An 18119-nucleotide genomic window follows, 5' to 3' on the forward strand; every position below is an offset into this window, starting at 1 on the left:
CTGTTGATGATTACTTTATACTTTTCTTAACAACTTTTTATTCTGGATGCTAATAAAACCATCTGCCATCATTATTTAATTAAATCCACAATATTCATCATCGTCCAGTGCCCGGAAACTTTCACACTGATTAATGTCTAAAAACCAGTAGTTATTGCATTCTGTTTTCATATGAATTGGGTTAGAAACATTATAAAGAAACATGCAAATTAGAAATTATTTGCTAAATGCCTAAAATCCCTGTTTCTCAACTAAAAGATTCCCATAAAAATCATTATATCTCAGTTTTGTCTCAGTCGTTTTGGCTAAGTTATTCTATGTGATGGAGCAACTCAATATTTAATGGTTCATTTGCAGTTTTTATTCTCTCGTTGTTGCCAGCAATACTAACCTCTAATTTAGGATGTAACTGAGTAATGATACTTGCTTTCTCTCTTTGTGGGTTGTCAAATTTCCCTTACTTCAGAAAACACTGACTTGAGGAATAGATGACTGAATCAGGGCTGATTCAGTATAATCTGTAGTAACCTTTCATTTATATTGGCTTTTCCACATCCAACAGAGTGATGGAACGCTATTGGCTACAGGATCATATGATGGTTTTGCAAGAATATGGACAGAAGATGGTGAGCCATTTAACATTTCAGTGATTACAAATGATTAATAGTACTGTATTCCATCTCCCAGACAAATCATAACATTAACATTTTTTGTTTTTACATTTTAGGTAACCTTGCGAGCACCTTAGGTCAACACAAAGGTCCCATATTTGCTCTGAAATGGAACAAAAAGGGGAATTACATTTTAAGTGCTGGCGTTGATAAAGTTAGTATTAAAAATATGTAACTTTGATGTGTGAACATGCAGATGCTGTGAGCTTATATTGTTTGAATTTCAACATCTCCTTCTCCTGCTTTGGGAATTCAGCAAAGTTTGCCTAATTTGTTTTGTTGGGTCTTGATTTCATCAGAGTAAGTGACTAACTACTCTCCTGTGGCTGGATAAATTTGTACCATGTGACACATGTTTTTAACAAATCCTCACTTTGCTGTCTGTTGCATTGAATCCCAAGCATTGCTCAGACAAAGGAAGTAAAAATCTCATCCCCCAATTTATGTATATGCATTTAGTCTAGCACTTATAAATACCTCAGGAGAGGGAATCTGTTTTAAGTTCTCTTGTGCCCACTAGTTCATTTCAACAATCAGACAAATCTGAGTAAAGAATTTATGGTTTTGTTTGCAAATCAAGCAAAATCTGGTGATGTCATCTCAAAATCAGGCACAATGTGACAACTTCAGCTGAGTGTCCTGTTTGAGTTAGAAATTGAAAACTCAAATTACTACTGAAGGGGGGGCACAAACCCATTTGAACTGTAACTGGGAATTAACCTCCCATAAATCCCTGTAAACGGAAACTTAGAGTTTTACTCCTATTGCTAGAGTAACTTTTATCTCCCAACAGCAGTACTATTAATCCAGTGGACATACTTTCTCTGTAACACCAATAGTCCTTTAGATGGTTACATTATCAGTGAAATCAGGCATCCCATGTTTATGTTCTGGAAGTATATTTTTCTAATACATTTACAATTCACTCAAAAGATTGTGCTTAGTTCTATAGGGATTTTGCTTAAATTTGCTCTGCTATGGATCCATAGGAAGCAATTTCTACATTCATCTGGCCCACCATGATGACAGTAGAATCATAGACTATCAGGGTTGGAAGGGACCTCAGGAGGTCATCTAGTCCAACCCCCTGTTCAAAGCAGGACCAATCCCCAATTTTTGACCCAGATCCCTAAATGGCCCCCTCAAGGATTGAACTCACAACCCTGGGTTTAGCAGGCCAATGCTCAAACCACTGAGCTATCCCTCCTCCGCAGTATACCATTTATATTTTTCTGCTAGATGAATTTCTCACATGGTGACTTAGTAATGATATGTACAGTATCTGTTGGGTTTTCATAATACAACTCAGTTTGCATCATGTAAAAGGGGGGGAAGTCTCATCTAAAAGAGGTGCTAATTGAAATAACTGTAGCAAAATGCTCAGAAAGATCAGCCTCATAAAGTTGCTCAGAGCTATCTTCTGGCTAATACGTTTAAGAGGGAACCCACGCTCATTGGGTTCATTGCTGCCTCTGTAGTAGTGACAGTTCAATATCTACAGTTGTATTATTTTCTCATAACAGGTGTATTGGAACAGATATATATGTATACATCTTTGCAATAGCTAAGGCTCTCAACAGTCAATAATGTTATCAGGGTGTCTTCTAGAATTGCTCTGTGGTGAGCTTTTTTTTTTTCCTGTTACTTTCCAAGAGGAATGGTAACTAATCTTTATTTCTTCCTCTGGACACAGACAACAATAATTTGGGATGCTCACACAGGGGAAGCTAAGCAGCAGTTTCCTTTCCACTCAGGTAATTACCATTTACATTTTGTTTCAAAATATTTTTTTCCTTAATTTTGGCAATCTGAAAATATATATATATCTTGTTATCAACCTGGCATTATGTTTAGTAACAAAATCCAAATTCTGGCTCTAGAAGTGTTATAGTTCCCTTGGGTTTAACCACAGCTAGCTAATGCATTTTTAAACATCACTGTCTTCATCTAAACTAGGTGCTAAGTTGATGTTTAAACACATGTTATTTAGCATGTTTAGTTTGCTAAATAGCTAACATTTAGTTTGCTAACATATTTAAAACATCACTCATTTTCCCATTGTGGACAAACGGATAAACATTACTGGCCTCCGGTGCAGGTAAAAATTATTATTCTTCAGAAAATACAAAGTATTCTGATAGTGTATGTTCCGATCAGATTTTCACTGCTTTTTGCCACTCATCTTATAAAACTGTGCACTATGCTGCCTGCATGGAAAAAGCAGTCTCTGTTTGCAAATGAACTCATGATATTTATTGTGGAATTTTATTTTTTGTTAGGAATATTCTGTAGAACCACCCTCTGCACTGTAAAGCAATGTACTGATGAAAAACCTATACCCTCTTAGCTCCCTAGGATAGTGTTCTTACTGGATAGGAGTACATTTGAAACAAAGTCATCCTTCAGGAATGATTTGCATCATACAGACACCTCGTGGTTTCCTTATATACTAATTGGTAACTTGATTAGGTCTTCCAACATAATGTAATAATCTCTAGCTGCATTACAAAGAGTTCAGGACATATCTTCCACCGTCTGTGCTTTGCTTTTCATTGGGCTCATGAGGTGTGAATGAATTATGGTTGTGTGGACGCTAATATTATTCATTTCAGATTGATTATGTTAATTTTCAAAATGGAATAGAACAATTATGAATACTGGATGTTGCTGGGATCTCCACTATTGCCTGACCAATAACCTATAGGTCTAATCCAAGGCCCATGAAGTTCCCTGACAGATTGGTGAAGTTTTATAGTTCCAAACCTAAAACTCCCATAACTTTCACAATGGGCTCGTAGGTTTCTTGCATGCATCCAGGATTTGATTAGCCCTTTTATAAAGATTTACTACGATTCTTCCCAGCCACCAGAGCAGACTTCAACTCGAACCCGGTCCCAATGTTCATTTCATTAACATTCAGTGAGAGAATCCTGTTTTCAGAGGGATCACTATTTGGACGCACATACAAAGCACCACCCAAGCATAAATTGGTACTGGGTCACTAATGAGAAGAGTTTAGCTAATTGATTTTTACAGTATATCATGGGTAGCCTTATAATAGCAAATATACTTTTGTTTTGGGTGCTCATTTGGAAAAATTTCAGTGAATGCCTGCCCCATATTTAAGAAAGGTCATTCCTAACACAACATATAAATCGCAGTATTAAACACATAGCTAGGAGTACAAGGAAAAGCTTTGGTCTTGTCATTTTCAGTGCCATGCAGAAACCCCCAAATGCCTTGATAACACTGTGTAAATAGTAATGCATAGCAAGGTGTGTGTTTATTCTGAATACCCATATGGCTTAAATGTGCAATGAGGCATGAGGGCAGAAGCCAAATGCCTTGAACTATGAGGAAGTTGTTGCTTTCTAACTGCAATTCTTGAAATGTGTAGTTGTTGCTTTTATTAAATGTTGTTGTAACCTTTTGTTTTAAGCAGTTGGCTAATAATCGCTGTGGTTATTACAGACATCTGTTTTGATAGTCAGGTTACTCATTTTCATACAGCATAGTTGGCTATTATTTCCAGTACATTTTATTTACTTATATTCTGAGTAAACATATGATTAAATAAAATAAACCCCACCAGTGAATATGAAATTCTACCAATATTATGGGGTCACCCTAGCAACACGTTTATGATTCAAATGATACTTCCTTTGTAATTCCATAACTTTAGGTGCACCCAGCTTTCTGAAAATTACTTTTGGACCGCAATTTCTCATTCTTTCTATTAGCCCCAGAAAAAGGGTACTGATGTTGATTTGGATACATTTTATTGACTTTAAAACAATGATGCAAAATTGTGCAGCTGAAAAATAATAGCAGAGAAACATTGTGTAAACAGAATCCTGGGCTGCTTCATGATCCTCTCTCTAATCACACTGAGCCCTCATCTCTACAGTGATCTCTCTTAAACACACATGCTTTCCATCAAACAGAATGCCTCCCCTCTTTCACAGAATTCCTCCGTTTCATCATTAATTCTATACGTGATGTTTTTCTGTGAAGCATTTCTGCCTTGCCAGTGTAGCTGTATTTTTTTTTAATTGAGAGGGTTGAAGAAAGCCCCATGATGGTTCACGAGGCATGTGCTCTCCTGTCATTTTTAGATATTACATATATTTACTCAAAGGTGCTTAGTTTCATGAGAATAAAGTCAAAACAAAATATATTAAATGTAGTAGATTTTTTGGTTTCCAAAGGAGACATACTTCCATCTTTATACGTAAAAAACATTGGATAAAAAATTTCGGCGGTCTCGCCACCATTTTAATGATAAACCTACATTATATGCTCACCCCAAATAAATTCAACTTTAACCCCTTCCTAAATCCTGTTAGATTGTCATTGTTACTGACACATACATAATAAGTGTCCTGAGAATGAAAACTAATACCTCTGTTAACAGATCTCATTCCATCCTTCAGAGGGGTGGCTAAAATCTGTCTTCGGCAACAAAAAAAAAAACAACTGTGGTAGGCCTTGTCTACAGTCAAAGTTGTATTGGTTTAACTTTAAATTGGTTTCAAAAACAATTTAGTTAAGGCACTGCAAAAACCTTTGTGACATTTTTAATTTGACTTAATCACTTTATCTTAAGTTGGTTCCTTACCAAATTAAACTACATCTATATATAAAACAAGTTAAAACCAGATTAACAAAAGTGCATACAACTATAGGCTTAAATCTGGTCATCACCTAAGGAGTCTAATAGGAAGGTGCCATATGAAGCATCCATGGTACCCATTGCTAGGTAGCTATAAACAGAGTCCCTAGAACAACTACTGAACTACTGTGTATTTCTTTTCATATCTGACATCCACATAGCAATGAACTGTTCCAGATCTATAATAGGCCAATCACTAACTGGTGCCCTTGGTCAAGTTGGTGGCATGGGGAGAATGATTTGGGTAGCTGTTTCTTTGCCATATTTCCTAACATTCACTCTTTTGTTTGTGCTTCACAGCCCCTGCTCTGGATGTAGACTGGCAGAACAACACTACTTTTGCCTCCTGCAGTACTGACATGTGCATTCACGTATGCAGACTTGGCTGTGATCGCCCAGTCAAAACCTTTCAAGGACACACAGTAGGTTTAAAGAATTTGAAATTTTAGGAGTCATTACTAGCATGTGAGCATGGTGGTAGCTGGTGATGTTAAACAGCATCTGTGTTCTAGGACCAACAGTGTTTCTATCCCTTTCCTTCCCCAAAGACGTACTCTGTAAAAATGACTCTCTGTCTTTGAAAAGAGATTCACTGTTCTAAATCACAACATGCAGGCAAAACCCACAGCTTACACAGTGAGGGTATTGACATGTAACCGACTCTAAGGACTCAAAAATACATCAGTACAATTTCATCTACCGCTTTTGTAGTCTCTTTAACAACGTGATGTGAATTACAAGGAGGAAGGGAACAATTTACTTTTAACCATCGTTCAGTTGTAGAATGAATTGGGTTGAGTAGGATAAGATCCATTAATAGGTACTTCTCTCATCCTTCTCTCCATTCCCCACCTGCCTATATACCTAAATAGACTCCTCATTTTTTTCTCTTCTTGACTATCTCTCTTTGTGACTATTTAATGGTAGCCACAGGCTAATGCTGCAGATTTTCTTTCACAAGAACACTGCTGAGCTATTCTACCATATGAAATTACTTCGTAACTCCCCTCAGGTGGCCACCTCTGCCTGAGGCAGAATTGGTCCACATGGAGACTGGTTGCTAATCACGATGGCTACAGTTCTCAATTAAGCTGATGTTTTCTCAAAAGGTGATGCTGCCTCCACATTAGGCCTTCATCCATAGGCTGATGTTTTCTATTGAGTGGACTGACTGCTCCGTTCTGCACATGGGGCAAATCCTGCCCTCAAATATATGTGTGCAACTCCTGTTAACTACAGCTGAAATTGTGTGTCTGTATCTGAGGGGGGAAATGAGTTAAAAATAGTTACAGGTACTATCCCTGCCACCAAGTACTCCGCCCAATTACTATGTTCCCACAACACATTTTTCTCTTTTAAAAATGCTTTTCTTCCCCCCTGTTAGCATGTGAAAGACCCATAGGAAACAGGGGAACTGGCTGACTAGATAGGGGAAACAGTGGGTTTGATTACACACCAAGTGTAGTCAAATACACAAAGTAAACTGGAGAAAAACAAAGAAAAAAATGTCCTCTAACTTCATATAGTTATCGTCACTGCAGGTGTTATTGGTACAAATAGTGGATAACAAAGTTTTCAGACTGAAAGGTGGTTTTGAAGTTGATCTGGTTTAAGGACCACAAACCAGCTAATGCTCCAAGTTGCATTTTGTCTTAGTACATTAGTACACACACTGGTATAGACAAAGCACCTCTGAAGAGTTGCACTATTTGAGACTAGTCCGTAGAACTTTGTGTGTGTATGTGCGTAGGTATATACATATATATTCTTAAGGAAAAGTATTTGTTAGATTAATGGAATGTCAACCTCAGAAATTATTTTAAATTATCTAATTGTTGCACCATTAAATGGTCTGGGACTAGGGTTTGTCAAATATTCTGTCGTGTAGGAAGAATCTGATGATTGCCAGACTTTGCTCCTGACACCAGTTATGTCAGGAACATGGTAGCTAATTGTGTGGATCATTCATTGACACAAAAAATTGGTTTCCCTTCCTCATATGTATTTGGATAGTGGGATGTGAAAAGGGATGTCTTCACATGTAAGGTAATGAAGAATGGAATGTAATTTTCAATAGTTTCACTTGTAGGAGTAATAACACTTGAGTGCCCTCTGCTGGGTGCCAGGCACAATGCAGGCAACTTGGAATGTTCACTTAGAAAATCAATCTTTATTTCAGAATGAAGTCAATGCAATTAAATGGGACCCTTCTGGTATGCTACTAGCGTCCTGCTCTGATGATATGACATTAAAGGTAATGTAATTTGATGGCTTGCCTCCAGACTGCTCAGTATTTTTCCCCTGGAGAAATTTACTTTATAAGGTTTTCCATTCATGTAGTTAAAAAAGACCTTTTCGTCTCTGTTGACATTTTTTTCCCCAGCCTGATGCTACCATACTATTAAAACTCTCTGCATGAATGGTGGTTTCATCTTACCATTTTTGAGTGAAATAAGAATGAAAGAGAAGCAGAAAGAAAACTTGAGCATACTATTTCAATTAGGATCTACTGTCAATATGTCACTGTGATGGAATTCTAGCAGTTTGAACTGAAGACCATATTTTAGTTCATCCTGTCTCACTGCCAACACAGGACTGATCCTCACTGTACATTAACAAGTGTTTAATCACCATAGTTTACAGTGAATACGCCAATAAGGTTTTCACCATTTCACCTGGAAAACTGTTCCAGTCTAAAGCCTGATCCACACTCAATAGTTAAAAAATATAATTGTCAGTAAGTAATGTGTTTTTTTGTTTTTTGTTTTTGTTTGCTGACATAGTTATACTGGCAAAAGCCCTAGTACAGATGGAGTTATACCAGTGTAAAGATGCCTTACCCAGTGTAGCTTATTTTGGTTCCCAAACCAGAATAAACTGTACCAGTATAAGCATCAGAATATTTAAAGAGGCAAAACTTTTAAGTGCAGACAAACCCTGAAAGGATCTCTCAATTATAAATTCTATACTGAGAAACTTTAAGACCAGAAGGGACCATCATGATCATCATGTTCAGCCTAAATAATATTTTGCTCAGTTTCACCCTCTAACTCCTTGGTGCTTTATACACCTCAGATATTTGTTCGATGGTTCTTCTGTCCACCCACACCCATATACATTTTAATAAATTATTTATCCATATTTAGTCATTTCTCTTAACGATTTTCTCAGAACTCAATCCCTCCAGTTCCTTAATCACTTCTGTTGTTCTTCTCTGAATTTCACCCCATTTCTCCACAGCTTTCTGTTACTTAGATGCCCAAAAGCATGGGCTGTTTCCAAATTGTGGTCTCATATTCCTCATTATTGATTCTACACTGCTGTATATGTGGCTCACAAACACATTGGCTTGTTCTCCTGCTGCTAATTTATATCCAGTGAGTTTGAGCATTATTGCTTTTCCAGCATCTCTCTACCACTGAATATCTGTAATTTTGGATTATTTTCCCCCCTAAAAATTAGTTGAGGGGTTTTGGTTTGTCAGGCAGCTGCAGAGCAGTTTCACTATAAAACATGTCATTTCCATTCAACTTATTCTTTCTCTGATATTGAAATATTGACTTGCATAATAGTGCATAAATTATTGATTTGATTCCATCAGACATGTTATTAAAGACATCAGTAAAACAAATCAGAATACCAGCAGGATGCTTGGAACAATCAAGATTTATCTAAGCCATACTTAAAATGGTTTTGACAAATTCACACTAGGATTGAAACATGTAATATAAATTCAGGTTAGATTCCATGGCCAGGACAACAATTGTCAGCCTTTCTTGATCTAGTGAATAAACACAGTTAAATTTGCAAGGCCTTTCTCTCACAATATGTAATGTAAAGTGTGTAGATGTACGTATGGCAATTAGCAAATTGTTATGTAAATAAGCTATATTTAAATTCTTTTGCTATGCTGTAAGTGCGCGCGCGTGTGCAATATATATATATGATTGTCATATACAAACAGAAAAGGAAGGATTGAAAACCAGGAGTTGAGAAAAGATTGCAAAGTTTAGATACCTGGCTGATTTTTTTCCGATTCACCTGGCATAGATTTGGAGTATGAAGCAAGATACATGTGTACATGACCTTCAGGCTCACAGCAAAGAGATTTATACTATCAAATGGAGTCCTACAGGACCAGGCACCAGTAACCCAAACTCCAACATCATGTTAGCCAGGTAAAAACAAAACCACCTCCTCTCCTGCTGATGCTTGTTACTGGGCTATCTGCAAATAAGACTGAAAATCATTTCTGTTAGTGGATGAGCGGGGATTGACCAAAGAGGGAGGAAACATACAACAAACATGGAAAATTAAGCCAGATAGTGTTTAATTTTTAAACTACTCCTCCACCCAAATATAACGCGGTCCTCGGGAGACAAAAAATCTCACCGCGTTATAGGTGAGACCGCGTTATATCGAACTTGCTTTGGCCCTCCTTGTTCCCTGACCGCTCCCTCCAGAGACCCCCCATCCCTAAATACCCCCAGGACCGCACCCCCTACTCAACCCCCCTGCTCCCTGTCCCCTGACTGCTCTGACCCCTATCCAAACCCCCCCCCCCCCCGCCCCCTGACAGGCACTCACCGGCAGCGGCAGGAAGAGGAGTGATGCAGCCCCAGCCCGCTCCACTCTGCCAGCTCCCAGCCGCGGCGCTCTGCTTCCCGCCGCCAGTGAGCACAGAGAGGTTGGGGAAAGGTCATCCTCTGCACTCACCGGCAGTGGGAAGCGGAGCGACACGGCCCCAGCCCTCTCTGCTTTCCTTGTCCCAGCCCCAGCTGTGTCGCTGGGGGGGGGGGGAAGGTCCCGCACTCACCTGCAGCAGGAAGCAGAGCACCACGGCCGGGAGCTGGTGGAGTGGAGCGGGCTGGGGCCGGGCTGCTCCGCTTCCGCCACTGCCGGTGAGTGCGGGGGGAGATCCCTTCCCACAAGCCCCCTCCCCTGAGTGACACATCTGGGGCCGGGGCGAGGGAAGCGGAGCAGGCTGCTCCCAGCCCCTCACTAATCCCCTGGGCCACTCTGGGACTGCAGGGCCCCCAAAAGTGCCCCCCACAGCTCCTGCCTCCTAGACTCTGCGGGGGGGGGAGCCCCTGACCGCCCCCGAGACCCTCTGCCCCTTATCCAACCCCTCGGCCCCAGCCCGGCACGCTCAACACGCTGCTCAGAGCTGCGTGTCGGAGCTTTCCCGCATTGTATGCGAACCTGCGTTATATTGGGTCGTGTTATATCGGGGTAGAGGTGTACTTTAGTAAAAAAAGGATACAGTTGCCACTGCACCCAACACCCAGGCATCTGGTTTATGTAAATGAATCTGTTTAATTGAAGCCCTCTAATGTATGGATCTGGCAGTCCATTAAACCAATTGGATGTACTCTAATGAGAGCCATCAAGCAAAACTGCATAGATATTGATATTTTTTTATAGTTCTGGTAAGTGGTGTGGAACAACTTGGATGCCTGTTAAACTTTCACCTAAAGAAATTCATTCAAGATTTAACTTCGTCCAGTTTTAGACATCGGTTTAATCTTAGGAATGTCAATCGATGCCTGGACCACTGGATTGATTAGCTAATTGGCACATAATGACCATATCTTCTGTATGATATCCTAGCGGGGTTGCCTCTTAAATTTATCTATTTTGTTGGTCAAGTAGTTTTGTTTTGTTTGGAGGGAGGATTGTTGGGTTTGAGGGTTTTTTATACAATACAGGGGATTTCTCCTGTGTTCCCTTAGTCCACAACGTTGGATTTAGGTGGATTGTGGTAAGAAACGATGAGTAATTTCTGGCAGAGGGTGAAAGAAGGTAAAGGACCACTATGCTAGAGAATATGAAGCAAAATTCATTTGTTAGATAAGAGACCAAATCCTCTTAGGAAGAAACTTTCCCTGGGGCATGTTATCCGAAACCTGTCCACTATAGAGTTACTTCAGCCTTCCTCCAAAGTAGCAGGTAATGGCCACTGTCAGAGACAAGATACTGGACTAGATGAACAGCTGGTCTGATCCAGTAAGGCAATTCCTATATTCCTACTTCTACCCACAACCCGCTTCCCCCTCCCCCCCCCCCCCACATGAAGCCAAAGAAGGCTCCAAATATGCACATTCACTGTAATAAATTTGTTTCACTTAAGAGGGTTTGATAGATCTCAGTCCTTCCATACCTCTCCTGTTGGAAGTATTGGTGCACATTTGTTTGTAGATGGGATGTGTCCTCACGAGTTGTTTACAGTATCTTTGCAAACTGCAGATAAACTAGTTCCCTAGTCAGCACCCACTTGTGTTTGACTCTTTCCTGTAGTGCTTCATTCGATTCTACTGTTCGGCTGTGGGATGTTGAACGAGGAGTCTGCATTCATACATTAACCAAACATCAAGAACCTGTCTACAGTGTAGCTTTTAGTCCTGATGGGAAATACCTGGCCAGTGGGTCCTTTGACAAATGTGTCCATATATGGAATACTCAGGTACTCGTTCGATTCACACACACTAATGAAAAGCGGTTTAGCTGGAACGTTAATAACAGAAATGATAAATGGAAAATGTATGTATCTGTATGTACTGAATTTGTGAACCTGACCGTGACATGAAAACCTTTTGAGCTGATGGTGTGAGATAATGAGGTGCCTGTCCTTTCACGTTTTTGCCAAAGGTTCATTGAATGTGGAACTGTGCCAAGAAAATCAATTGTCTCAATTTGATGTTGGTGTGCAGATGAAACTGCACTGGGCACATGAGGCGTGTCAAGCTGCCAGTGCAGCAGCCTTTAGAAATGATTGATGCTCCTATTACGCAGCAAGCTGGGTTCATTTGAGATTCAGATATGCACAGGACTAATTTTTTAGAGTATTGCATATTTGTGAAGAGATTATCATCACAAAGATACGTGGATCTGATGTTGTACAGGATAACAGGGCTCTGTAAAACAGTGGGATACTTGGAGTTACTACTTTGCAGACTAATGCCCAGAAAGCTCTTTGGGCTGATAGTGACTTCCTAGCAGAGCTTGCTCCAGGAACAAGCTGAACGATTTGAGCTATGCTTGTTTATATACAGCGTTCTTTTTTTCCTAAGAAGTAAAAATGTTCAGGACATGAATTTTCAATATTTCTTTCTCTATTAGAAACCGCAGGGACCCTCCTGGCAGTGAAACTGGTGTGGTTCCCACCAGTGAGTGGGGATGGTGGATTTGGGATGGGGCTACAGACAAGTGTGTATACAATATGGATCCCAACTCTTCACAGGACAACTGGGTGAAATCCTGGTCCTATTGAAGTCAATGGCAAAACTCTCATTGACCTGAATAGTTCCAGGATTTTACCCCTGGTATTTGTGCCTCACAGTGTAGGCACCAATGCACCTCACAGCAAACCCACAACCATAAGTGCCCACATAAAAATAAAATATTTTAAACGTCAAATCTTGCAAATTGGTTTGCTTTCTAGAGCGGAACTCTAGTACATAGCTACAGAGGCACTGGAGGGATCTTTGAAGTCTGTTGGAATGCTAGAGGAGACAAAGTGGGAGCAAGTGCATCAGACGGATCGGTAAACATTTGTATTCATTCATTGTAAATATTTTGGGGAAAATCCTGTGCAAAGGCCAACACAAATTCTGTGCACTGTTGCCCTCTCTGGACAAAGCTCAGAGGTGGGTGGGTGTGTTCCCTTATTTAGGGCCCAGTTCAATGCTCCATGAAGTAGATGGTGTCTTTCCATTTACTTGAAGCGGCTTTGTATCAGGCCCCTCAACGCACATTTCCTTGATTGCCACCTTTTATTTGAAATATATTTATGATTAAAGAAATACAAACACTACTGTTTCTTTCTCCACCATGACCCTTAAAGAGTAAATCCTGCAGATTATCATGTAGAACCATAACAAGTAGAGATGAGAAACAACTCACTCATTAGCTAGTGAATGCAGAATTCTCCCCCAGTCAGTATTCCATGATGCATTATCTAAGTTATTGGTAAATTGCGTTACTACAAATTTAGAACCTGAGCACACACATGTTAAGAATTCGGAATAAGCTTCAGAAATGTTTCTAACTCGTGGGTCTTTTCTTTCTCCACCTCTAGGTTTGTGTTCTAGATCTGCGGAAGTAAAGGTGAAGTGTTTTAGGAGAAATTTCAAATGGACCAGCAGTGAATGTGTGGGGAGAAGCACTCTTCAAAACTATTCTTAACAGCTCCAGAACTGTACAAACTTGAAAAAAGTTAGTATGTACAATGAAACCAACTCTCCCTGGCCACAGAAGTCTAGTATTTTGCCCATAACCTTCATCAAGGAGTAAAAACACAGTCACTTGAGAGGGAGAGAGGATGGTTTTCACCTGGAATATTCAGCCTTGGAAGCATGAAGCCACCAATTAGAGACTGCACTGTTTGACTTGCATCTGAGAACTTGCTTTGATGGCTGGAAAAAAAAAAAAAAGCTGTGCCAAAAAATAATAATAAAGAAACAAACTAAGCGAAATGCTGTGATAAACCAAAAGGGAAAAAAAAAATCCTCCTCCATGTGGTGGTGTATTTTTTTCCTTCCAATTTGGACACTACAGTTGCTCTCCCAAAGGACATTCAAAGACCAGTTTGTACTGATGAAACGCGCAACTTTGTAATCACAACACTTTCTATTTTCTAGACTACTTTTTTGTTCAGTGGTTTTTCTATCAGCTGGAATATTATGTCCTGGAGTATCCCAGGCTTAGGTTGGAACTGATTTTTTTTTTTTTTCTTTTTCCTTCCCTTCTCCTTCTTGTTTCTCTCTCTCTCTCTCTCCCTCCTTCCCCATCCTGTGTGCCCACAGTAGATGCAGCCAGTTGGACATGACAACAAAAAATTTCGACAGTCTGCTTCTCCTCTTTCTCCGCTTTCCCCCCCCCCCCCGCCTATTTTTTTAAAATCCCTCCATGCTTCAGATCTTAGCATCTCAAGGGCACTTTCAGCAAATTGTGTAATAAGTGCTTTATATAAGAATGCAGTGCTGGGGAAGATTTTTACAGGCAAAAGATGACTTTTAAGAGAGAGAACCCAGTGTATTTTTGGAAAAAAATATTTTTTATGTTAAACATAATTTTAAAAGCCTAAAATAGCCACCAAACGTAGACTGCTTTGTGTAATTCAAGCAAAAGAATGACTCAAGTGGAATCCACGGTACATTAAAGATGCAGTATCATTTTCCTCTCCTTTGTCTCATAAAGTGCTGTAAGAAAATGTCATTCATACAACAAATATCAGGTTTTAAACAACAATAACCTCTTCCTGCAGTCAGAAGTTTACATGGGCTAATTTTTATTTTTGTGGCTGTATGACTAAGTACATTTATTAAAAGAATACAGAAGTTTGAGGTTATATATACAGAATTCATATCTTTGGGTCCATATACCCAAATACCTGTAGTAATTAAAGGAAAACAATTGTATATGCTCTTTCTTGGAGAAATGGTCCCAAATTCATATTAAGGCTGCATTCTGTCACTCTCAGTCATGTTCATAGGACTGGAAGGGACCTCAAGAGGTCATCTAATCCAGTCCCCTGCACTCGTGGGGGGACTAAGTATTATCTAGACCATGCTGACTAGATAATACCTCACTCCACTAGTCATCACATTAGGCTGATCCTCTTCCCATTAAGTCAATGGGACTTTTACCACTGATTTAATAGGATCCCTTCTTCCCCTTTGGATTCCCCTAGTATAGGCACTGCAGAAGACAGCTATCAGATTGCCTTCTGGGATGCTTTGCAAATCATGATGACAGAGGGCACAGGGTTAGGGGCAGAAAAGGTGTGCTGTGGGCAGGGTTGCAGCATACAGTGCTGTGGAGATTCCCGGCAGTGCTGTAGACCATGGAGTAGTTCAAGGAGGTGGCCATAACTTAGGCCCTAAGAACTAAACCATGCCAGGGCCCTCTCCATCCCATGGAGCAGCCCAGGATCAGAACAGTGCAAAAGTGGCTTAAAGCCACCATAGCACCTCCATAGCGAGTTGAGTGCTGTGCCTCTCAGAGGTGCCACACAGAATCTCACCCGTTTCTTTCAGTGGGGTTGCCCAACAGGAGTAATTTGTAAGACCCTGACCCATAATGCTTAAAGTGGTATGAAAATGCCCAAGTTACTTAGTATATGGAATTAATATTTTATTTCATCTGATGTTTTTCTCTCTTTACTGTGACACGCTGACACTATCTTGGCCTTTTCACAGGAACTAACCACTGCTCACTCATCACAAGCCCTGTGATGTACGATTGGAGATCAGAAAGTAATTAAAACAATTAAACTATTCAGATGTTTCGGTCCTGAAGTAGAAACATTTAGGTGGAATATTGGTTGTTGATTGCTATTGCTCTTTTTTACCCCCAAAGAATGGAAGGTGGGAAGAAGGAAAGTTATTTTCCTTGAGGTAACAAATCCATAGAGCATTGGATTTTAGATGCCCAGATGACATTTTTGAACTGTTTTATAATAGCTGCCTCGGCTGACCTGTTTAAGCTCATGATAGGAAAAAGAGTCCTTGTTAGAAGAGAGAACTGAGCTTTATTACAGAAGTTCAGTGAGGTTTTATAAAGGACTGCTGATGTAATTACTCACTAGTGTCATTGTGAGTGTTGACGGTTCTCATTTTAAGCCTGTGCCTATGATGCACAGGAGCCTTGGGTTGAATTTTCAAGGATAACAGGAAAGCAGCATCTATTTAGGGGGGCTCAGAAGACATGCTCAGCAGTGTGCTTCTTTTGGGTCTGCCGTTTGTGTGACTCTTGAACAGGCCAAACATCAAGATGTGATGACAGGATAGGTGATTTTAGTTCAGTTGCTTTTTTGGCCTGGCTTTCTTGTTACACAGACATATCTAAATCTGATGGAGCCTGTTCCAGGAATTTTAACTGGGAGATACTTTGTGGGTGTCAAAGAAACATGTTTCATTTTTGAAATGATCTAAATTAACACCATCTTGTCTCTGCTAAGTTACATAAAAAGAAGAAAGCGAGTAAAGCACAGTTTCAGAATTTGGCAAGTATCAAATTCTCTCATGTGAAAGGTGCTATTGTCCCAAAGAAGAATTCTGTATACATACACGTTTTGTTAGCCTCCTGCAGACTGACCCATTAACCTTCCTGGATGCTTACAGGAATTTTACCTTTACTGGCTGCATGGAACTGGCCTTGAGATAAAATAGCAACCTTTGAATACGTGCCCAGGCTTTGCTTCTTTAATGTAGGTTACTGCATCTTTAATGTAGAAAACACTGGGTCCCTTATGGGGCATTAAAGGGCCTGACAGTTACAGGGTTAAACACGCACTAACCCCATGCTACATCTTAGGAATTTCCTTTTGATTTGTTTTTAAAAAAAAAGAAAAAATAAACCTAGGTAATTTTAGAGCCAAGTGAAGTGCACTTTGTCAAATGTAAGGGTCTGCTTTGGTTTTGCGGTTTACTTTTCCTTTTTCTTTTTTTTAACTTTTTTTTAAAATGTGGTTCTTTGTCAATTGCAGAAATGTTCTTTCAGCCACTCACTGAAATTTTGAATTCTGGTTTCTGCAGTTTTTATTGTCTGTGTCAGACTTGCAGCCAGACTTTGGTTCTCATTTCAGCATTTCCCAGATTCTGTTGAAACAACATCAACCCCTGTTTTGTTTCCCCTCCACCTGCACACTCTCAGAAATCACCTTGTGTATTGTAGCTCATTTGTTTCAAGGAGAGAATCAACAGATCATATTCAGTGTCTTGAATAAATTGCTATATTTTGATATTAGAGAACTCTGTGCATGTTGTTCCTTTTTCGGCCATTAACTTTTAGCTTCCCACGCTCAGGAGCTGGGAGGAATGTGTCAAAATGCAGCATATTTATTGTAGAATTTTGTTTTCCCCAAATGGCCCTTCTATTTAAAAACACTCTGTTTCCAAAAGGGCATAACTAAATATTGAGCAGTCCAGATGGTAAAGAATCAATTTAAGTGAAATACATATAAAGCACTTTTATACCAGAGTAAGTGTCCATAAAAAGGGGCTAACTAAATAAGTGTCTAAATCAATTTAGTTAAATTGTATAATTTTCTCACATAGACAAGGCTTTAAATCCACCACGTTGCTTGAGGTGTGGCACCACGACCAGTATAGATGTCATAAATGCAGCTGGGACATGCCCTTGATTACAGGTGCCAGTTGAAATTTTCACAGCTCTCTAGAAGATTTAGACAAACATCTTACATTAGTTTTAAAGTTTGCAGTGTTGTTGTAGCCATGTTGGTCCCAGGGTATATGAGAGACATGGTGAAAGAGACCAGCTTTTGACCTCCATGGACCTGAAGAAGAGCTCTGTGGCTCTCGAAAACTTGTCTCTTTCACCAACAGAAGTTGGTCCACTAGAACAGATTATCTCACCCACCTTGTGTCTCTCATTAATTTTAAGAGAAGATGTGTATAAATCCCCAAGATGATTTTAAAAAATGTAACCACAGTACTTAAGTTCATGCAGTAAGCATGTAAATTCTTTTCTGTTAGCTATATCTAGAGGTGGCTAGCAGAGCTGTTTGTTTATCTACCCACCCCCACTACATGAAAAGCATCTTGGTGCTCCAATGGACTTGGTGCTCAAGCAGAGTGGAGCTGTTCTGATCCTCCTATCAGTTCCTTCTAATGGTTCCCCTAGCGGCTAATCTCTGAGGGGTCCTATATGTTAACCCATCTGGATTTTCCGAATATGTGGAGAGCCTTAAAATGTACATATAGTAGCGAGAGATGTAGGATATTGAAAAGCTTTATCCCATGCAAGCTGGTACC

General features: G+C 39.8%; 1 protein-coding gene across 4 annotated transcripts in view; it reads left to right on the plus strand.

Moving 5' to 3' along the window:
- Window positions 1-17088, plus strand: part of TBL1X (transducin beta like 1 X-linked) — a 259645-nt gene extending 242557 nt beyond the window's left edge. For all 4 annotated transcript variants that reach the window (XM_084646525.1, XM_084646526.1, XM_084646527.1 and 1 more), the window contains 9 exons: window positions 563-626; window positions 728-825; window positions 2365-2425; window positions 5644-5765; window positions 7523-7597; window positions 9394-9521; window positions 11641-11806; window positions 12785-12886; window positions 13421-17088. In XM_084646525.1, the coding sequence (XP_084502651.1) occupies window positions 563-626; window positions 728-825; window positions 2365-2425; window positions 5644-5765; window positions 7523-7597; window positions 9394-9521; window positions 11641-11806; window positions 12785-12886; window positions 13421-13447 (843 nt within the window). In that variant the 3' untranslated portion in view covers window positions 13448-17088. The remainder of the gene's footprint in view (window positions 1-562; window positions 627-727; window positions 826-2364; window positions 2426-5643; window positions 5766-7522; window positions 7598-9393; window positions 9522-11640; window positions 11807-12784; window positions 12887-13420) is intronic.
- Window positions 17089-18119: the final 1031 nt, after the last annotated feature.

The sequence above is a fragment of the Lepidochelys olivacea genome (genome assembly GCF_965140295.1).
Source record: "Lepidochelys olivacea isolate rLepOli2 genome assembly, chromosome: 1".
Classification (NCBI taxonomy): Eukaryota; Metazoa; Chordata; order Testudines; family Cheloniidae; genus Lepidochelys; species Lepidochelys olivacea.